Below are 24,825 nucleotides of genomic sequence, written 5' to 3'. Positions count from 1 at the left end.
CATAATTAATAATTACAGAAAAAATAACAAAAGACAATAACAGCAAAGTATAAAAGGTATCTCTAACAACTTTATAGCAGTTTATAATAGCTAGTTTTTGAGTGATAAAGGTTTGGCTAGATGTAGATGTAGATTGTATAGGAAGGGGAAGTTAAACGCGACTTTACAGATCTATTGTTTCCCCCTTTCGTGAGTTATAACTCATCTATCAGTCTCAGGTGTTTTATAAAAGCCAGTATCTGAGACGGATTTACAGAGGTTACTTCTCACATATGGTTGTGATATCGGCGCACTCAGTGATGGGGTGTTCTGGTATTTCCCCATTTTCCCTACAGAATCTTTCCCGCCGTTGTTTCTTAGCTTCAATCTACTGAGGTGTTCATTGAGGAGGTGTCCTGTTAAAAACTCCGTGACAATCCGAAGATTATTCTGACTTAAATGAAGGAAAATCTGAGATTTTCGTAAGTCCTGAGAAATTGCTTTGAGTGTTTTAGACCATTGGAGGAATCTCATTCCAGGTTACGGATGAAGTCTTCCAGGTTCTTGAGTTCCGCTTTAAGTTAGTTTCCACTTGGGAGTCAGAACAATTCATCATAAAAAGAAATCAATTCATCAGAAAAAACATTCGAAATATGTAACTTTTTCCTTGCATCTTTCAACAGCCACCAAATAGTGAACAATACAAAATGGCAGATTGGTTACGAATATGTAAACAAGGATGATTAGAACTGACGAACTCACTTAGTGTGAATTATTTTGGACATAGGCTTTGTGGCATTCTCCGCCGGTGCTGCCACCATCGGAGAATATCGTAAACAATCGGTATATAAATATACACGGGTTTGAATGGCGAATAGACGAAAAAAAGTTTATACATATAATTATTGTGTTTAAGTAAGTATTGTTGTGTAAGTGTTAGGAAGTATAGTTTGCGAAAATTCTCAAAAAATTAAAAAGTAAATATTTGGATTTCTTCAGAAGGTTTAACTTGTATTATAATTTATTATTGAAGCTAATAAAACTTTTTGGATGAGTTCAACTACGGTTAGGTTAGGTTGTAGCGAGCATAGTTTTACGCACCGGTTTAGCTAGTGGGTTAGCTGTGACATAACTTGGGCTATTTGGGCTATAGCGAAATTTCATCATTCAGAGGTACATAATTATAATTTTAAAAGATATTCATAAAAAATTAAGCACTAGTTGGTTAATTACTTAATTAATATTGCAAACTATATTTTATCCTCTCATAGTATATGTCGATTTAATTTTTTGATTATGTAATGGGGCACTTTGGTTACTCACTTGTCGTCGAACTGCTTGAATCCATTTTTGCTTCTGATCAAATCGGTATGAGAAGCACTGAATCTATAAAATGGTGTTTCGGGAGAGTTGCATATCCGGGAAAATTGAGTTATTAAATGGGGGTTATTGCACCCAACAACCATGTAATTACGCCCACCTTTACGCGTGAACATTAAGTTTCAATATTATGACAATGCCACGATTTCAATACTATCTTAATGCGATCAACATAAACTGTAAGCGGGACGGCGTGAAATTTATAGCGAAAATTTCTGACTTCTGCCGATAGAGCGCTGTGGTCGGATTTTTGAAATCAACTGAAATGCACCAAGCCCAATGTACCCAAACAAATAAAAATCATTAAAAATATACATTTAATTTTTGTTTGGAATAGAATTTGTTTGCGTGTTGTTAAGCGGTATTTTGCGATATTGTGGTTATTCTGTCATCGTTAATATGAACAGACTTTATTTAACAATAGAGGAAGCAAATCAAGCCAGTGGGTTGCTTTTTAGCGGTGCGCGACAGATCGATGTGGTTGATCGATTTAAAGTCACCTAAAGTGTAATTTCTAGACTTATAACCGATTTAATGAGACTGAATCTGTCATGGAGAGGCATAAGGAGGGTAGACCAAGGTCGACAAATGCTAGGGAGGACCGACTCGTAATGAGAAGGCTAGGATGGATCCTGCAAGAAACTACACGTTCGTTGCTCAGCCAGGACCTTTTGGCTGTCAGCAGGGTTACGTATTACCCCTCTCTCAGACGGCCTTAAATCGATTAAAAAAGCAGGTTTACATTGCTATAGGTATATAAGATGTCCTCCGTGATCCTCCAATGATGTCGTCAGCATAAATTTCACCTGTCATTGTACCTTCACAGACATACAATTCCGTTTGACCCCCGTAGAAATTCCACCCCAGACCATTACACCTCTAACTCCAAAGGGATGCCCTTCTTGAACATATCGGTCGTTAAGTCTTGTATTTCTTAGTCTCCACACACAAACTGTACGTCTGTCAGTACGAAGACAAAAGCGGCTTTCATCGCTGAACATCGCAGTATGCCACTCTTCATTCCAGTTAGCTCTTTCATTACACCAGAGCAAACGTTGAGCTTTTATTGACTCCTGACTCTCGCGGTCAACGGAGGGCGTCTTATAGGCCTATAACAATGTAAACCTGCTTTTTTTAATCGATTTAAGTCCGTCCGAGGGATAATACGTACTCTGCTGGTAGCCAAAAGGTCCTAGCTGACAGGGCCGGATCTACCTAAGGGCTGTTTGGGCTGCAGCCCAGGGCCCCGAGGTTACAAGGGGCCCCCAGACCCCGCTAAAAACAATAGACGATAATTTGAATTTAAAAAAAAATCTAAATTAAAAAAAACTACCATAATTTTGAATTACTGCACTCATTACAAAGTATTCACGTATCTCGTTCACTGTTTATTTATCAGAAAACTATCAATTTCATTGTTTATTTTCAGAAACAAATCAAAGTCTTAATTTACAATAATGTCTGGTCGAAAGTATAAAAGTGGAGCTGAGAAACGCAAATTACAGCTAGATTGAGAAAAAGAAAGAAAAAAAATGTGCAAAAATTGGGACTTTATTCAAATCAAAACATAAAAACGAGGACGAACTCGCTGAAAATTCATCAACAAGCGCCAAGGAAGGGATCTTATCAGAAGAGAATCTATTTGAAGGGAGTAGCAAATCGCAACACCAAGAAAAAAAAACAAATGATGAAAATGTGCAAAGTTTTGACTACCAGCAACCCTCTGATCAAACGGAAACGATATTGGTGTTCCCCGACAGGATGGTAACACAAACACGGAGACAGAGACACGGATTTAGAGAATACCTATTAATTTTGAGTTTGAGAAATATGTTGACGTGGGCTTGTGGCCAGAATTGCTAAATAATGATTTAATGACACCCTCTCACATAAAATGACTGACTTTCAAAATAAAAATCCAAAAAATATATATTCAGCTTCTATAAAGAAATACAAGGAACAAAACAGAACATTTTCAAATAGCCATTTCACTAAAAAATGAAAAATGGTTAATCACTGGAAAGATCTTGGCTAACATATTCAACCAGTGTTTGTGCTGTTTTTTGTTTGGTTTGGTTTGGTTTGGTTTGGTTTGGTTGCCTTGCAAACTTTTTTTTGGTTGCCTTGCAAACTTTTTTTTTAAACCTCTTCTCAATACACGACTGGAATTTCTGATTGGAAACACATAGGAACTTGTTTAGAAACCCACGAAAATTCTAATGAACATAAGAAATCAATGTTAGTGTGGTTGACACGAAAAGAAAATAAATCTGTTTTAGGCAAGCAGCTTCAGGAGTAATTAAGAAAAGAAATATATTATTATCAGAATGTCCAAAACGAGTAATTGTAGTGGTAAAAATTTTTGAGTATAAGAGGCTTAGCATTTAGAGGTTCCGAGGAAGTATTTGGTTCTCCACATAATGGTAATTTTATGAGGGAGTCTGGAGCTATTAGCAGAGTTCGATCCATTCATTCGTGAACACATTGAATATCAGGGAGCTGCCACCAAAATATATATATATATATATATATATATATATATATATATATATATATATATATATATATATATATATATATATATATATATATATATATATATATATATATATATATATATATATATATATATATAATCGAAAACACCCATTTTACCCCTGAGGGTGTCTGGGGTTTTTTTCTGAGCACAATTTTTTATATTGGGTACAATTTTTTAGTATTTTTTTTAAACACAAACGACATAGGTATTAATAGTTATAACACATTTTTTTCTGAAAAATTTTCTTTCTAGCGAAAACACAATATACTTAACTTTTTTCGATTAGTTTATATGAAACAATGTTTTAAATACTACTAAATACCTACTTACTACGCACTTGACAAAAAATTAAAAGTTTTTTACAGTTCTAGAAAAGCTTTTTCTGTTATGTCATAATTTAAAGTCACCCAGTATACACATAACGTAATAGAGGAATGTATGGGCACTCCCCTAGAATTCTCACCGGTTCAAAAAAGATAATGTTCGGCATAGAACATTCCTGTTCCGAACCAAAATAAAACAACGTTCCACAAACGCGTGCCCATGCTTTTTAATTCAATCTTCAACAAGGAAATGTATCATTTCCAATTTACATATGCTAATTTAGCGTTTGCCTTTGACGGTGTTGTGTGTTTCCAGCTTTCAGGCTGTCGCTGACGTATTCAGATCAATTTCAGCAGATAGTATTGAATTACGGAGATAGCTGCAGGTCATTTACACAATAAAACAACACAAATGGGCATATTAAAAGCATTACGTTTCTTAATTGCGCGCTCTTGTTTTAGCGCTAATCGCTTTATTAGGCGTGTAAATTTGTTTGTTTGGAAATAATCGTCTGTGAAATCTACCAAAATCATTTTATTGGATACTGTGCTGAACTACTAACATTTTTTTTTCGTAGAAGGATGTGGAATATTTAAGATTCTATGTTAGTAAATTAAAGTGCATTCAATTTAATTCATTGATATTAGATATGTTTCGACCCCAGGAACACGCCAATGTCAATGATTCTAGCACAGAATATCTAGCTACGCCAGGAAATGGTATCGTAATATGGTACTACATTATGGTACCCCTTGATATGCTTCATGGTACCATAATATTGCAATGTCATCAAAAATACGCAAGTATAATCAAATATGAGCCCAATCGAACGTCACGAAGTGGTATCGTAATATGGTACTATATTAAGGTACCACTTTATATATGCATCATAGTAGATGCATCATAGTACCATCATATTACAATGTCACCGAAGATACTTACTATACCAAGTTAAGCCCAATCGAACGCCAGGAAATGGTATGGTATATGGTACTATTATGGTACCTCTTGATATGCTTCATGGTACCATAATATTGCAATGTCATCAAAAATATGCAGGTATATTTCAAATATGAGCCCAAATGAACGTCAGGAAATGGTATCATAATATGGTACTATAGAAGGTACCAATTTATATGCTCCGTGGTGCCATCATATTACGATGTTACCGAAAATACGTAGTATACAAAGTTTAAGCTCAATCGAACGCCAGGAAATGGTATCGTAATATGGTACTACATTATGGTATCCCTTGATATGCTTCATGGTACCATAATATTGTAATGTCATCAAAAATACGCAAGTATAATCAAATATGAGCCCAATCGAACGTCAGGAAGTGGTATCGTAATATGGTACTATACTAAGGTACCACTTTATATGCATCATAGTACCATCATATTACATCACACCGAAGATACTTACTATATCAAGTATAAGTCCAATCGCACGCCAGGAAATGGTATCGTATATGGTACCTCTATCGTATATGGTACCTCTATGTACTATTATGGTACCTCTTGATATGCTTCATGGTACCATAATATTACAATGTCACTGAAGATACGTAATATACCAAGTTTAAGCCCAATCGAACGCCATGTATCGTAATATGGTACTATATTACGGTATCACTTGATATGCTTCATGGTACCATAATATTGCAATGTCATGAAAAATACGCAAGTATATATCAAATACCGTACGATACCGAAAAAAACGGCGTCCAGTTGGCTGGGAAAAGACGATCGATGACATTTCCCATATAAATTTACACATAAAATGACAGCGATTTTCATTTCATAGCCATCGCTAACGCCGTTTTTTCCCGATCATACGGTATGAGCACAATCGAACGTCAGGAAGCGGTGTCGTAATAGTAGAACAATACTAATTATATTGTCGCCGAATTACAATCAAAATTCAGGATTCAGTTAGAATCACACGTCAGGAAGTGATTTTAATTCAGCTCGTAAGATTTAACTCCAACTAACATGGCGAAAATACTTAAACGTTTGAAAAAAGAGCTCTAATCTATTTTAATATGTTTAAATGATGTAGCAAATTTGAAGCTAAGCTTTATCAGGAAATATTACAATATAAATTACACAATGGCAACACTGCATAAAATTCTTTTAAATTTCGTTTGTAGAAAACTGTTTTCTTTTAAATTTATCGCCCTCTGTTATGTAGTAGTGAAACTACCGCAACAAAATATCTGATTTGGAGACAGGCTTTTAAAGCCTGTCTCCTTTTAAGACCTACGATTTTATACATGTAACGAGGCTTCTATTGCGTAGTTAGATATTCTGTGATTCTAGTCTTTGTTCTAGTACACATAGTAGAGTGTAGAATGTTTAGAAGGGGAGTTAATTACCGCGACCTTTCAGATCTATTGTTTGTCCTCCTTTTTTAAGTTATAACGAGTTATAACTCATCATACAATCCCAGGGCTTTGACACAAAAGCCAGTAGGTACTGGTCATCTCAGGTGAGACGGCTCCACAGAAACCAGATGGCTCCACACAGGCCAGATGGCTTCACAGAGGCCATAGTAACAATGATATATTAAAATTCAATTAAGCAAAAATAAACAAAAATTTGAAAATTTAAACTGGATATTTCTCAAAAGTGGCTGACTCCTATTATAGCTCTTTTATTTTTTCGTAAAAAAAAAACAAGATTTGGTACATTAATATTTGACATAAATTGGGATTAATTGACGTATTCAATTGATTTCGGTTACCTACCTCCTGTTTAACTGGAAATTGCAAAATATTCGACATTTTCAATTTCAATTTAGAGTGTCTTGGCCGTAAATGTAAGGAAAATTTGACTCGAAATACCAATGTGTGGTACTAAATATTTGTATTTTTTTGCTTACGAAGGAAAGAAATATACCAGACTTTACTTTTCCAGTGGCTAAATGATAAATGTACATTAGAGTAGATAAATGAATTCGCCACATAGGTATAGACATTTTTTACTAAATTATTAGTAAATGCTTTTTTTAAATATGCTAATGAGTCACCCTCAAAAAATACGAATTACACATATTAACCGACCATGACAAGACACTAAAAATATTAGACGATTAAATCTTTGTTTTCCAACGCTCATGGTTAAAAATTACTGTTTTTAACTTAGCCATGAGATGATTTTAACTAGATTGAAATTTAAAATACAATTTTTTTAATCAAAAATGTCAGAAGTTGACATATAATTGTGTATCAAATAAAATTAAAAAAAATACTGAGGTTGCCATAAAGTCAAAAGCCATTTAAAAATCAAAAACATTAAGAAGAAAAACAATTTTCAATAAAATCACAAATCTATTTTACCGTTCTAACCATTGCCCTGTTCTCCAAGCTCGGGCTACTACTGTTTTAATCGATGTATCTCGTAAAAAAATAGACTATCCCGTCAATAAAAAATCAACAAATTTGCAAGTAGCCAATGTAATGAGTGTGTTTTGCGGTGACATACTCGTCAAGTCCACGTGTACTCTCTGCTGCTTGTATGTAGGTAACGACCTATAAAATATATTGCTATTTATTTAAATGTATTTTGTAGTAAATTGATCATAGACCAATATTGTGTCCGCATTCTTGAAATTCCTTTCGTAGACACAGATCCTGTAGACGTACTTTACATATAATATTCAAATCACTAATAACCGATAGTTTTCTTTTCTTTTCAGACACACACTTCAGTCATGAGACAAACCTGACCCCAAGCATTTCCATGAAGTGGAAGAGGATGAATTAACCATTGAGCATCATGGTAATGTGCAGTGCCATGGATAGCGTCGTGATACCCAGACCCCCTGCACTACCTTTGGGGCCTTTGGTCCCTACCTTCCCCTTAAAAGGTACTTCACTGTCCCCACCACCGCCTCCTCCAAAACCTCAACACAATCAATTGGTGCAAACTGAAGAAAAGGAGTCATCTAGTGTTCATGTAACGAGGAATCAGGAGGTAGGTGATAAAAAGGTAAATACTACATATATACAAATTATTATTAGCCTTTGCATGTTTTTCATCTTTATACTTACAATATACAGGGGGTTAGTCTTTATTTTTTTAGATTTATTGTAATTTTCTTCCAAGTGCTATTCGAATAATTTAAATAATTTTTTTTGTAATTATCTTAAATACCAAAATTTACTACCTTAATCCAATGTCAATAACTGGCCAAACTATTAAATAAGTAGATACTCATTGATTTCTCATCAAAAAATATAAAAAACGGTCCGATATAAACATGGGGTATGAAATACTCTAGTAAGAGTAATTTTTATTTCAATCAACTAAATTTATATTAGAGTAAAATATAATATTTATATTTTTTATGCATTTCCTATAGGTATGTGAAGAAAGAACTGTTTTTGAAGAACGACGAATAACACAAAAAATGGTGGACAAAAAAATTACGAGGAACGAAAGTACAAGAAGTAAGATAAGCAGTAGAAGCGTGACATCACAAAAGTCCAATGGTTTTAGATTAAGAGAAAATGGTAAGAGTGAAAAAGCGCAAAAGCGCAAAGTTGCAAGTTATCCTAGCATTATATTTACAATAAAATTTGTAGTTTTTTTTATTCTGCAGTGGTTGACACTTTTTTCAGTTGAATATATATAAGATGCGTCATCTGAAATCATTATTCTGACGATTGTAGGGCACAACAACTCTCCAAATAATATGAACAACGACGATGCAGGATCGATATACAGCATTTACAAGCAAAAAATCGACAGCATGTTCGATCAATTCCAGCACTAGTCCATAACCAGTGTCTCAGGCTAAAAATATGAAAAAAATGTTTAGTGATGTCGCTAAAGATAGCGGTTTATTACCCACAAAGCCCAGCCTCTCTCCATGTCTTTCATTCCACCCTAATTGTATAACTCGATATATTCTATATAGACTTGAATATCAATCATCCTTTTTCCATAATTCAAGTCTGTACATTTGATATAACTCGTGAACATTCTATTTATTAGATAGTGCTTTTGAAACTTTTGGCATTTAGGAGGAAAATGTCAAGCTGAAGAAATTTTCCATTTGGAAGGATTTGACGCCAATAAAACCAGAGATGAACAAAAAATCACTACCGAAATATGCAATAATATACAGGGGATTCCATTTAAAAAAAAATGTAACTATGATGTGCCACGACTTTATGACCGACCCTGCATACTTAAATTTATTAATCGCTAATAGATAATTAAAAATCCTATAACTTTTGTATTTAACTTTTTGCGGTACATCCTATATTTTACCTAATAATCGACCGTTTCCATACAAAACAGACCCTGTATATTATAGAGGATGCTTCTAGAACGTTCGAAAATCATCTGTAACGTTCTTTTTGGTTCCAGAAATTTCCACTGATTGGGAATTACAGAACCCGCTTTTCTTCTACTTGGCACGTTCCCCGGCAGATGTCGCCACACACACCTTGACAGTATTTTTAGTTTTAGTAATTTAAGGCAAATAAAACTTTAAAGAAATTATCAGAGAATATTTTGCCTGACAAAAATTTTTATTTTTCGATATAGTATATTGAATCAGCATTTCTTTCTTTAAAATTTTATACAATGGTCGGAAAAACACTATTTGTAATAAATTAAAAGAATAATTTTGAGTAAGTAATTTCTTATATCATTTACGTGAAAAATGCAAGATCGCAAGAGTCTTGCATGCTTGGTCTTGGATTTGCTGACCATACGCTAATATTGGTCTTGCTTTTTGTGCCGTTTCTCCGAAATTTTGAAAAAATAATTTTATTTATTTATTCCACTCCTTATCGGAGACGAATTTACAAAAATCTTTCACAGTTCATTTTTAGATCTTTCAAAGTAGGTAACTTATATCAAAAATTCAAGTTTTTACCAAAACTTCGTATTTAAACGCCGATTTTCTTGGACTATGATACAAGACGAAGATGACACAAAAGCAGTTATTATATCCTTGTTAAATAACTCAATATTTATCTCGTAATAAAATATCGAATTATTGCCTATATCGTTGTGGAAGATTAGTTTTATGAGTACTTGGTGTTTAGATTTGCACATGTAAGTTCTCCGTGTGTCCAAATATACGTCATAGAACCAGACGTCATGATCGTCTGTTTATTTAAATTAGTCTAGAATATAATTATTAACGGCGAAGCAAGACTGAAGTGACTGTTAATCCCCCGGTTATATTTACACGGGTTTAACAGATAACATTCTTTGATCTAAATACGGACAGAGCTTCGACGACTTATAAATGGGCTCATTTGTTAAAGGGGCACTCTACGAAAGGAGTGAGGTTACTAATAATACAAGTAAGATAATAATATTTTCACCAATAATCGAAGAAGGCGAAGTTTAGCCAAAAGCTATTTTAAACGCCCTCTACACTATACGCGAAATAGCTCAAAGTAGGTCAAGGTCGAATAGTAAAGACGGTGATTCCTTGTCTGACTTTGTATTGCCTCGGCTTATTTTTATTCGTAAACGCCTATAAACTACTCGTGAAATTGCAGAAAAGTGTATAATTTATTCACTGAAAAAAAAAACGAGCAGAAAATTTGGTACAAAATTGTAGCACGGTTAATGTATTATCCTGTATTATCAACTGATATAAATGTATCTGCTGTTACTTAGTTTAATCAGAAATTCAGATTTTGTTGTAGCAATGAGTCTTATATACAGGGTCCCTGATATGTATGGAAACAGTCGATTATTGGGCAAAGTATACGAGGTCTCGCAAAAAGTTAAACACAAAAGTTATAAGGTTTTTAAATGCCAAACATCTTGTAATACATTTAAGTATACAGGGTCGGTTATTAAGTCGTGGCACCTCAAAGATTCATTTTTTTACATGGAACCCTGTGTATATTATTGGGTATTTCAATTCTTCCTTCAATTTTAAGCAATAAATGTAATACACATAATGTACCTAAATCCAACCGTTTCCGAGATATCTATATACCGGGTGCGTCTCAAAAGTGGCTCACCCCTATAACTTTTTTATTTTATCAGATTTTTAGGTATGTTACCTACCCTAGCAAACAACCCCCCAGCTAGGTCGCGACAGTATATGACATAAATTAGGATTGATTGACGTATTCAATTTTTTTTCGGCCACTTCCTGATTCGCCGGAAATGACTACAACCTTTGATTTTTAAATGGCACTCTCGGTATTTTTTTACTTTATTCCATAGAAAATGACATTCTGAATAGAATGACATATCTATGTCAACTTTTGACATTTTTGCTTAAAACAAAATTGAATTTTAAATTTGAATCTAGAGTGCCATATGGCTGTGTTAAAAATACTAATTTTTAATCAAGGAGCTTTGGAAAAATAGATTTGATCGTCTAATGTTATTAGTGTCTTGTCCTGGCCTGTTAAAAGATGCCCAAATCGTATTTTTAATCATATCTCAATTTTTTCAAATCGAACGAGGGTGGCTCATTAGCATATTTAAAAAAAGCATTTTTTACGAATAATTTGATACCACACACTTGGTATTTCGAGTCAAATAGTCGTTATGAATCGCATGTTGCAATTTCAGATAAACCATATTCGAAAATGTCAAAAGTTGACATATGATATATCATTCTATCCAGAGTGTCATTTTCTATCGAATAAAGCAACAAAACACGGAGGGTACCATTTAAAAATCAAAAGTTGTAGTCACTTCCGGTGAAACAGGAAGTAACAGAAAACAATTGAAGACGTCAGTCAATTCTAATTTATGTCATATATTAATATACTAAATCTCGATTTTTTATCTGAAAAAATAAAAAAGTTATAAGGGTGAGCCACTTTTGAGACGCACCCGGTATATAAGTTTTAGTTTTGAAATGTTAAACAATTTTTTTTATTTCCAGACTCAGGGCCGGATCTACCTAAGGGCTGTTTGGGCTGCAGCCCAGGTCCCCGAGGTTACAAGGGGCCCCCAGACCCCGCTAAAAACAATAGGCGATATTTTGAATTTAAAAAAAAATCTAAATTAAAAAAACTACCATAATTTTTAATTACTGCGCTCATTACAAAGTATTCACGTATTCAAATGCAACGATTATCTCATTCACTGTTTATTTATCAGAAAACTATCAAGTTCATTTTCAGAAAAAAATCAAAGTCTTAATTTACAATAATGTCTGGTCGAAAGTATAAAAGTGGAGCTGAGAAACGCAAATTACAGCTAGATTGAGAAAAAGAAAGAAAAAAATGTGCAAAAATTGGGACTTTTTTCAAATCAAAACATAAAAACGAGGACGAACTCGCTGAAAATTCATCAACAAGCGCCAAGGAAGGGATCTTATCTGAAGAGAATCTATTTGAAGGGAGTAGCAAATTGCAACACCAAGAAAAAAAGACAAATGATGAAAATGTGCAAAGTTTTGACTACCAGCAACCCTCTGATCAAACGGAAACGATATTGGTGTTCAGCGACAAGATGGTAACACAAACACGGAGACAGAGACACGGATTTAGAGAATATCTATTAATTTTGAGTTTGAGAAATATGTTGACGTGGGCTTGTGGCCAGAATTTCTAAATAATTATTTAATGACATCCTCTCACATAAAATGACTGACTTTCAAAATAAAAATCCAAAAAGATATATTCAGCTTCTATAAAGAAATACAAGGAACAAAACGGAGCATTTTCAAATAGTCATTTCACTAAAAAATGAAAAATGGTCAATCACTGGAAAGATCTTGGCTAACATATTCAACCAGTGTTTGTGCTGTTTTTTGTTTGCCTTGCAAACTTTTTTTTAAACCTCTTCTCAATACACGACTGGAATTTCTGATTGGAAACACATAAGAACTTGTTTAGAAACCCACGAAAATTCTAATGAACATAAGAAATCAATGTTAGTGTGGTCGACACGAAAAGAAAATAAATCTGTTTTAGGCAAGCAGCTTCAGGAGTAATTAAGAAAAGAAATATATTATTATCAGAATGTCCAAAAACGAGTAATTGTAGTGGTAAAATTTTTGAGTATAAGAGGCTTAGCATTTAGAGGTTCCGAGGAAGTATTTGGTTCTCCACATAATGGTAATTTTATGAGGAGTCTGGAGCTATTGGCAGAGTTCGATCCATTCATTCGTGAACACATTGAATATCGGGAGCTGCCACCAAAACCGATAATATCGTACTTATCAAAAACACACAAAGACACAAAATATTATTCAACTGTGATGGATTCTACACCAGATCTGTCTCGCAACTTGCTATTGTATTACGATACTGTTTTCGGGGAAAAGTATATAAAAGATGTGTAGCCTTCATTAAAATTAGTAGTCATACTGCCTTACATTTATTTAATATTCTACAAGACTTTATAGAAACAAATGGATTACTACTGAGGGGGCAATCATAAAATAATAAATACAAGAAGAAGTGTCAAGTCAATGTTAAATTATGGAAACAGCGTGGCTGCCTGGGTAACTAATTTTTAGATATGGCGGCTGGGACATTTGACATGATTTGACATGACATAGACACTTCATTGACATGACAATTTCAATTTTATGAAATTTATTTCCGTTTCCGGTTTTTAATGGCGGGCTGTTCAGGAGGTTTAAATGAGGGTTAATATACTTTTTACTTTTTCTAGTAGTAAATAATACAACAAAATTACTCAAAAATATTTATTTGGAATTTAGAACAATGTAAATATGCAAATCAACACAATTAAAGAGCTATAAACCCATAAACTACTGTATCAATATCAAAATATTTAAATAACATCAGAGATGCTGTGTTAAAGTGAAATAGTAAAGTAACAATGCACTGACTTACAGAAACTTGAAGATAAATAAATGTTTTCACAGCTTCACGGGCGTAAAACTAACTGGAAGCAAGAAAAAGACAACAGGAACCCACGCAAAACCTGGAATCAAAAAAAAAATATGTAAAAAAAACATAAATATAGGTACATAAGACTGTTGTGAATTAAATCAAACAGGACTTGAATGAAAATAAAATGAATAAAAAATATGATACACATATGATATACATGATATGATATACATCTAATACCTCATTTGTATTTTAAAAATAATCTACATACATAGCATTATTGCTATGAAAATACATAATAGGTACCTATGTGATATGTAATTACGCATTTCTGTTCATCTTGTAGATAATTAATGTAGGCTAATAATAGGTAGTTCAATAATCATAATTTACCTTGTGTAACTTGCTTTCAATTGCTCAAAATCACCGATCAGTCTTTAAAGTAGAGATACGGAAAAATCCTTGGTAAAGAATATCCCAAGATCTTTGGATCTAAAGCTAAAAAAATATAAAAACAGTTAATATATTACCTATTTTTACATATAATATGGCCCATACCTACTACACGCAGAAACGTCGATTTCATCATTTTATTCATGTAATTAATACCATATATACTTTATTAAGGTGTTAACAAGGAACTTTTATCAAAAACATCTTTGTACTTATAAATTTCAGCCGAAATATCATAAACAAACTTCCAATCAAATTTAAAACGGCAAAAATTAAAATGGCGTCCGACCTTGCCAGAGGCCTCGGGAGTTGACACATGGCTGACACACAGACAAAAGAAGAGGACGCCGACGTGCATAAAAATGTTCCGTAACTGAAATTGACAGAAATCATATAGAAATATTCAGATTTTTGTCTAGGACAGTCTAGAAGGCCATGCTTTCTGCCTGGGTAAGACCGCGCCAGAACTGTTTCCAATTTTCCGGTTTACTGTCACCCCCCTGGGGGCAATCTTATGACAACGCTGCCAATATGGCGGGTCACTACAATGTTTTTTGACATGGCTATAATTGAGTAGGTCCCTAAGTAGTTTCAGCCCAGGGCCCCACAAATTCACGATCCGCCTCTGTCCAGACTTGATATAATCTCATTTTATACATCTATAAATGCTGACTTGAAAACTAATGTCAAATATTATTAAGTATCATAGCACAGCTTACACATCTATGGTGTGTAAGCTGTGATCATAGTTTCTGCAGGAAGGCATCGTTAAATGAAACCGAACACATCGAAATTAATTAAATCGAATTGTTTAAGTGATATTTTCAAAAGTCAATAACTCTGAAATGGTTGGTTTGAGGTACATACATTGTGTGTATTTGGATTTTTGCTTAGAATTGAAGGAAGAATTGAAATATGCAATAATATACAGGGGGTTCCATTTAAAAAAATGAAACTTTGATGCGCCACGACGTTATAACCGACCCAGTATACTTAAATTTATTACTCACCAATAGACATTTAAAAACCCAACCCTACAACTTTTATATTAAACTTTTTGCGGTACTTCGTATATTTTACCCAATACTCTACCATTTCCATACATATCAGCGAACCTGTATTTGTAAACAAGCTCTTGTAACAATCATTGCAAAACGGAATGGAAACGTTATAGTAAGTTGTACTACAAAAAGTTGTAGTAAAATTTGCTTATGGTTGGCGTAGTAATTGAAACCGTTGTCTGGCAGGTTGTGACAATTTTACGAAGTCATCATCAGGGGAAAGAGAAAATAAAACGGACGTGTATACCACACATACGCGTGGAATTTGTTGTAAAGGCAAATCAAACATCAATTGGGTGCGCTACATGTTGTGCTTGGGTCCACATGACAAAATTGTTGCTGAATTTCGGAAAAATAAGATTCATAAGTAGGACTGTAAATAGTGTAAGAAAATTGGGTTGGTCGATTTCTAAATGCGAAAATTTCCTCTGCAATATGTAGTACTGGTTAAGAGCGTATTGTAGTAATTGTTTCTATAAAAGTATTTAAGAATTGCCGATAAGCAATATAGATTTCATAAAAATTTGTAGTTTTGGTTAAGATAAAAGATGTCATTTTTACTATAATGAAACGGAAATATCCTCCACATGCAGATTACATTTTACTATAATCTTTGAGAAATTATTACTTGATATGCAGTTTATGACCCTGAATATTTTCATATTAAAACCTTCTACAAAACTATGAACTGCTTCTGCAACTTTTTAACTACAAAAAATAGTAAATATTGCTACAACCTTGTATTTGCCCTATACATATACTACTAACAAAGGATATTATAATTGTAGCATTATTCACAACATTTTTTTTCCGTGTTGCATCAAACTATATTTCTTATGTGAGATACATTAGCTAACAATAATGCATATTAATTCAAAACTTATCAGATGCTTACTCGAATAGATCTTGTAAAAATAATTAAAACAAATAAGCCCGCATTAATCGTTTTAAACAATAAAACGCAATCAACGTAATAAATTTACACAGTAGGTACTATATTCTGCGTAACCCACACACTTGCTGACTTCTTATTTAAAATTTTAATTACACTAGAATGTATTAACGGCACACACTCTTAATTGTTGTCGGTATTTATATACAATTTCGTCTGAGCTTAACAGAACGCATTCCTTGATCTATATACGCTGTGTGCTTCCACTAATGAGCGGCAGTATTTGAAAGAGCTTGTAAATTAGTTAAAACAAAAAAGTACTATTATATTGTGCATATAGACCAGTGATGGCGAACCGTTTGAGCTCGGTGTGTCAAAATTTTTAAAAATCGAAACATAATTTTCGTGGCGTGTCATAGGTACATCACAAAAGTAAGACTAAAAAAAGATAGAGATTTGTTGTTTCCATCAACAGTCCCGTACATGACTTGAAATGGACGGCTACTGCTATTTACATTTCCTTTATCAATCAATTTTCGTTTTTTATTTATTTATTTTTTTGAGTTGATAGGTTTCTTACCTATTAACTTTCTGCAATGTTGTTGCACTGATTACTGGTATATTACAGATTCAAATATATAGAATTAGAAATTAAAATACATATAACAAAAAAAAAATACATGTAACATTATTTCTGAAATCGCACATGATATCGGGGTAGCTGCCCTATTCATTAGATATCCAGTCAACTACACCCCCCCGGGGCCGCACATAGATGTATTTGGTCTATAAACCTGGCCAAAAGTGATATTTTTTATTTTTTATCTTAACTGAACACAAATCTATAAATATTAAATGTAAGCACGTTTATTAGTTATTAGCTTTTTTAAGTCGTAAGTTGACTATCAGATAAATAATATATTTCAGTTAAAAGTATGAATTATCTTGAGTGTATTCTGAATATTTCTAAGATTATAAAAATAGTGGAATTGTTTGTAGTGCTTTTTTTGCAAATTGTTCATAATAACTGTCATGATGGATACAGAGCCAGCTTTGTTTGTTGGCTCTGTTCTGTTTTATGCCATATTTTTATTTTGAAACGTTTCCTTCTATTCTATTTTTTTATAATGTTTTATATTTAAAAAATCAGTGGCATTTTTATAAGGTGTAAGACTATTCGGCAATATTCCGCATGGAAATTAGTATCCGTTCAATGCTTAAAGTCTCCAGCATTGGAATATGCACAAAAATCTTGCCAATATTTGCCACTGCCAAAAAAAACATTGATTTAAATAGATTCTTAAAGGAAATAGTCTTTACCCTATTAACACCCATCCTCGCTCAAATATCGTCTATAATATACAAATTACTTTCTTGTTCTAGCATCCTCATCCAATTGCTTGGTTTTGCACAGAATGGCCCTATTTGATCGGTGGAAAGGGTTTCAGAGTAGAGGAAAAAATATTGTGTAGGAAAAACAAAATGGGGTTCCATATTAGCAACCTCTCCTCTAATTAATAATTAATATTACTAGCAAAAAAGCAAAAAAATCATAAAACATAATTTTGGCCAACTTTTAGTTCTTAATACCCCCTGTGCGCCGTCGGCGCGTGCAAAAGCAGAAATAAATAAATTTTCGTTCCGGTAAAAGCGAGAACGCCGATGAACGCTGGTTGACGGTGCCTGCCTGCTTTCACTGTGAACTAGCCGATTTGATAACACGCTTTAATTTTTCAAGGTTATAAGCGCGAGGCGGCGCGGCGCGGCGCTACTATGTAACCATATACAGGGTGTCCCAGAAATAAGTGCAAGTATTTTAACTTAACTGGTAGTATAGTTCAACCCCAGAAACACGCCTATGAGGTTTTTTTTTCTAAATAATTTTTTTTAAAATTCGGAATTTTTGAAAATATTTTTTGAATTTTTTGCAATTTTTTTTAGCTTTTATTTAAAAAAAATAGTTTCTTGATAATATGGTAACATAGGTAGTAGATTAAATTTACAAGAAAGAAAATCCAGAAAAGATCCAGTGGTTCTCAAACAAATCTCGAAGTATTGGAAAGAATGTGTAAGGACTAAGAACTATTGACTACAATAAAACGACGGAAAGCAGCATATTTTGGTCATATTTTTCGAAATAACAAATATAGTTTCCTACAGCTGATCGTTGAGGGAAAGATTGGAGGACGACGAGGCATCGGGCGTAAACGGTTTTCCTGGTTGCGGAATTTGCGCCAGTGGTTTAATATAGGAGAGGCCAGTGCAATTATCCGTTTGGCTCAAGACGGGGAGGAATTCCAATTGATGGTCGCCAACCTCCGATGAGGAGAAAGCACATGAAGAAGAAGGTTCTCAAAATTTTAGCAAAAAATAATTTTTTTTTGGAAATTTTCAAAGTAAAATACTCGTAACTCCATTATTTTGGACTTATTTGAAAAACGATAAAGAGAACATATGTTTCTTTTATCGAGATCTACCACCCTTTAAAATACTTGCACTTATTTCTGGGATACCCTGTTTATAACAATACACGTGATGTGTTTACGCTAAGTTGCGAACGATGTCAAGAATAGGTGCCCAGATTGGCGCTGACTACCTGTAAGCGGCAAACCTGCTTGCACTGTGTTCGCACACTAAGACTAAAAAAAGATTTGTTGTTTCTGTCAACAGTCCCCTACATTTCGGTCCATATGACTTGAAATGGACGGCTACTGCTATTTACATTTTCGTTAGCAATCAATTTTCGTTTTTTATTTTTTTTTTGATTCTCAATCACAGGACTGCAAAAATCAATACAGACCACGGCGTTTTTTTTTATAAAAAGTTGATAGGTTGCCTACCTATTAACTTTCTGCAATGTTGTTGCACTAATTGATTACTGGCCAGAGCTGCAAGCACAGAAAACTTAAGTCTTTTTTTGATTTAAGTCATTTTAATGTCTTAAGTCCCCGACTCCGACATGTAGCCCGAAAAATGAACGAAAGAAATTTATCTCAAATATATTGAAGAGTACCTTAAAATCCTACAACCCTTAGCTTATGCCATCGATATATTACACATAGTGATCAAAACACATCACCACTTTTTAATAGGCGTGTATTCGATGACATCTACCTTTAATTTTATAAAAAAATATATATTTTTGTGTTTGTACTTGTTCTGAATATTAACCGTTTTATTTTATGTGATTTTAGTCTCATCTGTATCTACTATAAATTAATAACGGCTGTACTTAAACTGCCGTTAAACGGTAGCTTACTAAAATGCCGTTAATAGGTATGACGTCGTTGTGACGCACTTGACGGCTTTATGAAATATAGGAATTTATAAGGACTAATCAACGCTATCCACCCCACCAAATAACCAACTTAACCAACGCAACTAACCTAGACACTGATAAAAAAATATAAAAAACAAATATAAATTAGCCAACTAACCAATGAATTAACACCCTCCAAATAACGACGCTAACCAACCCGCTAAATAACTAAACCAATCCAACCAAAAAGAGTGAAACCAATGCAATAAGATCACGGTATAAGCAAAAAAAAATATAAAAAAGTCTGGGTCGGCGTGAGATTTGAACCACGGACCATTCGCTCACGAAGCGATAGCCTCAGCCACGGAGCCACAGGTGCTCTTGCAAAATGCTTATAGCTAGGCATTACTTTTCGCCGACATGAACGACGTCACAATATCTATTAACGGCATTTTAGTAGGCTACCGTTTAACGGCTGTTTAAGTACATCGATTAATAATATGATACTTAGTAAGAAAATCGCTAACTGGTAATACAAGAAAATTAATATTAACATTTAAAAAAGATACTTAAATTGAATTCTGGTTGTCTTGACTTGAGGGTAATTATATTGATTTAAGTCATTTTACTGACTTAAATTGCAGATCATCATGAAACAAAAATATAGACTATAAAAACGACTTAAATAACAAACAAAAGTGTTACAAAAATTTGACTTGAAATAAAATGACTTAAGTCAAAGACTTAAGACTTAAATCATTTGGACTTTCTGTTGAATTTGACTTAAGACTTCAATCATTTTGATTTTAGAAATGACTTAAGACTTGAGTCTTTTTAAAACTGACTTGTTGCAGCTCTGTTACTGGTATTATAAGATTCTAATACACCTACCAGAGATTTCTCCGACTACCAAAGTGGTGGGTACATATAAAATGTAAAGATGAAAAAGTTCCATGTAAAATGTAAATGATCGTTGACTGGCTGTCTAATGAATAAACTCAAAGAATCCTCTTTACCAAATAATATTTTTACCATATTTTGTAGCTCGAAATTTTGCAATTGCTTTTAAAAATAATAAAACTACTTAAATTAAAAACTCCTACATATCTCCTAGATAATTTAAACATGTAAATTCTATTATACTTGCAAACTAAAAGGAATTCGTCGACAATCGACGACGACCGAAATCTGAAATGCTAATTGTACCTATTTCCTGCTCTAGCTGGCTCGCAGAATAGGATCGTATTGTTTATTTTGACTGGCCTCAACAGGTGCACTTTAAAACCAATCGTAAATTTCTCCACGTTCCAAACCTAATTGCCTACTAATTTTAAACGACAATAAAAAAGTCTTTTAGTTTCGATCGCTTTTCAACAACTAACAAACTAGTTTTTTCTTCAGTTAAATAAAAAAGCTTTTTTACAATTTTAATTGTAGAATGGATGTAACTTTGTGATATGGGCTTATTATTGAAAATTTAGGCATATCGGCATTGGCAGAGAGAACTTATCAATATTTATGTAACTTTTTGGAAAACAATTCCAGTAGCTTCACAATCTACACATAAAAACTCCTCAGTGACTTTGTGAAATTTACGTAACCAGCAAAACCATCTGACCTTTCAAGGATTATATTAGCGATACACCTATGAATATAATCTGATTTTTAACATCAGAAGTCGGATATTACCCGGTAATAAAGTGCCCATTGATTAGTTTGTGATTTGTTGGTCTATACATATTTTGTGATATATTGAGTTTTGTATGGCAAGAAAGAAAAGTTGAACGATGGCGTTCTTATGGTATTAATTTTAAATTGTTTTAATTGTAAGTGGTCAAGTTCAAGAAATGTAGATATTATAGCTGTTTTTTTTCTGGATTAAGTGTGAAATAAGGATTAAATTTATGTTAAGAGTAACAAAGTACGTGGCGATGGTACAGCAGGATGCCTCTCACTTCCAGGCATTGGTTCTTTCTTTAATGTTTCATTTGCACCAAATTACTTTAAATACTATTTACTTAAAGATTTTATATGTAGCCTCTAGCCAAAATCTAAGAAAAAATGCAAGACTTGCAAGAGTCGAAGCAAGACGAAAATCAAGGGAGTCTTGGTTTTGTATTTGATCATCACTACAAGCCAGGGAATGGTGTAGAACTTAAGGCTGTAAATAGAGGTTTTCTTTAAAAATAAAAACACGATATTTAATAAAGATCTCAATATTTACATTCACTTAACTACTTTTTTCTTTCAAGCTGTACAAATTTAACTAACTTACCTAGAGAAGCAATATGTAAAGCTGTGTTTCCTTTTTTGGTCGCTGAATCCACCACTGCACCTCTCTTGAGTAGTTCTTTGGCGATATCGACATGGCCATCTTTAGCTGCGAGATGGAGAGCATTTAAGCCGTTCTGAAAGTTGAGAAAAACACATTTTTGCAATTTTCTTTAGTAGTAGTTGTTAACAAATTCTATCGAAATGAATAATTCTCTGATCAAATGTAGTTACGCCTATATTATATTATTTTAAGGAGTAATTTATTCCTAAAGGCGTGTTTAACTAAAATGGTTTGTTTTAATGTGTTAATGTTTCTTGCCTTGAAACAATAGTCAGTATGTGAGTTTTGGTTAAATAAATATAAGTTTGTTGTGTCTGTAAAATATAAGTTGTTAAAATAAATAACCTTGTTAGTTTTAAAAGAATATTGTATAACTACACACATTAAGTGTCATATTACTGTAAAAAAGTAATGAATCAAAATTCTATTGTGATTACATGTAGATGTATGTATATCCCAATAGAGACGCCATTTTTTGACAGTTTTGTTTGACGTTTCTCTTGACACACATATGAATCTGATTTGGATATTCTGTGGATTTATTGGGCTTGGTATATTTTAGGTTTGTCCAATTGTGTAGGTCATTTTAATTCACGGACAAATTCTGATTTCATGCTTAAGCTACATTCAGAACGTCGAAATTAATGGAATAAATTAGTGGTTTAAATTAGCGTAGAAGTTCGTTCCTTTAATTTCAATGTATTTATTCAGAATGTCAAAATTAGTAGTAGTAATATCACAGAATATTAGCTATATTTTCTGTGGTAATATTCAATTAGTGAAAAAGGTTAACAAACTTTTAACTTTTGGCACTAATAATTATATACTTCAAAATTTTCGAGTAATGTCATTTTGGCCTTTGATTCATCCATGAATCATCAAACATGATTAAACTAATTATTAAGGTGAGTTTATATGCATCAGTAACGCGTCGCCCGTCGTTCCATTAGTCCAATCATATTCATGTACGAGCTGTCATTTTTGAAATCAACAATAAAATATTACATAAAATCAACGACGGACGACGCATTACGGATGCATGTAAACAACAGATTATAGCAAGCTGTTGCTAGGATATTCTATTAATTTTAACTATATTTTTAGACATTGTGAATAATCGTAAACTAAAAAGTAAAAAGTGTAATTGAAACCAGTAATTTCGAGTTTCTGAATGAGGCTATAAGCTATAAGCGTCATTCAGAACCTCGCAATTAGTGGAATAAATTAGTGGTTTCAATTAGCGTAGAAGTTTGTTCCTATAATTTCAATAAAAGCATTCAGGACGTCAAAATTAGTGGTAGACATTTTACAACTCAAACTTTTAACTTTTCCACTAATTATACTTCAAAAATTGACTGTTTTATAAGCTAAATATTAGTGATGTAAAAATTCTAAGTAATCGTTACAAAGTAACAGTTACTTTACGGGGACTCGAAGTAACGCTTACTATTTGAATTTAGGACTCGTTACTCGTTACTAAGCTAATTCGTTACTTTTGCGCCGGCAGTAATCGTAATCCCTGGAAATGCACGAACCGAGGACTCGAAACTCGATACTGAAATATTCCTTACTTCGACGTAGGTCTAGTTATTATCAATATGTTTATGTTTGAAGTGTTGACTTCTGGAAGGTGTTTTGGATGGCAAATGTGTGATATTTTTATTACAATTATTATGATTGGCTCATGCCGACCCGGAGGCGGTCTGTCTCTTTGCCGTTTGTTGTCGCTTTTTATTTATAGAATAAAATTGTTTATTTAGATTAACATGTCTTAGATATTAATTAAAAATGGATTCACGTTAGTCACAAAAAATGTTAACATCTGAAAAAGCAGAGTAAATATTTTTCTTCTTCCAAAGAGAATAGATATTTCGCCACTTACACTGTAAGAAAATCTACAAAATAAAAATAGTAATTTTTAGTAAACACTGCTGGGGGCGTTAATTCAAAGGACTTTTTTGAAGAGATGAATCCGCCACAGAGGAATATACATTTTTTTAATATTTTTTACATTTTAACAAAAATATATATATTTTTTTTATTTTTACTCTTAAATGTATGCCTATTTATTAATGTAATACAAAGAGAGGGAGAGAGAGAGAGAGAGAGAGAGAATATAAAAAAAATACTTTATATGTATTATACACGTACATATTATTTTCTTTGTTTGATTTGTTTTCTTTTATTTTTAATTTTATTAATAGTACATAGTTTTATTTAACATATTATTATAAAAATATTATACATATTATTAAAAACATATTATTCAGTACTTGAATACCGAGTATTGAAATTATCCTATTAAGCCCTTACACTAGAAGAAAGTAGAAACCCCTTATAAGTTAAACCGAGCATGCAACGAAGATCGCCGCGCACAATAAGTAACGAAGTTCCACGTCAAGCCCAAGTCTTTCAACCTGTACACAAAACAACGATTATAAAGTAACGATACTAAGTACCAAAGTAACGAGTAACTAAAGTAACGAGTCTAAAGTAACGAGTCCTATTACCAAAAGTAACTAGTAGTTACGAGTCCATAAAAGTAACTAAAGTTTACATCACTACTAAATATTAGGCTTTCTCTATGGATACGACTGACTAACGCAAGCCGTTGCTAGGATATTCTATTAATTTTAATTGTGTTTTTTAAACATTGTGAATGATCGTGGAATGATCGTAAACTAAAAAGTATAAAGTGTAGTTGAAACCACTAATTTATTCCACTAACTGCGAGGTTCTGAATGAAGCTTTACTCTCTAGGTCTTTGTACGCATTCTGTATATTTTGTCACT

General features: G+C 33.1%; 1 protein-coding gene across 8 annotated transcripts in view; it reads right to left on the bottom strand.

Annotated features, from left to right (window-relative positions):
* The window catches only part of LOC115877118 (ankyrin-3-like), a 176,755-nt gene that overhangs the window by 66,636 nt on the left and 85,294 nt on the right, over positions 1–24,825 (bottom strand). For all 8 annotated transcript variants that reach the window (XR_004049288.1, XR_004049287.1, XR_004049286.1 and 5 more), the window contains exon 3: positions 21,974–22,106. Coding sequence is in view for 5 of the 8 variants with exons in the window: in XM_030893229.1 (XP_030749089.1) it covers positions 21,974–22,106 (133 nt within the window). In the remaining 3 variants the exon portion in view is untranslated. The remainder of the gene's footprint in view (positions 1–21,973; positions 22,107–24,825) is intronic.

The sequence above is a fragment of the Sitophilus oryzae genome, unplaced genomic scaffold (genome assembly GCF_002938485.1).
Source record: "Sitophilus oryzae breed Bouriz unplaced genomic scaffold, Soryzae_2.0 scaffold_1442_pilon_pilon, whole genome shotgun sequence".
Classification (NCBI taxonomy): domain Eukaryota; kingdom Metazoa; phylum Arthropoda; class Insecta; order Coleoptera; family Curculionidae; genus Sitophilus; species Sitophilus oryzae.
Note: the sequence above shows the minus strand (reverse complement) of the source record. Positions and strands in the feature narration are given on the sequence as shown.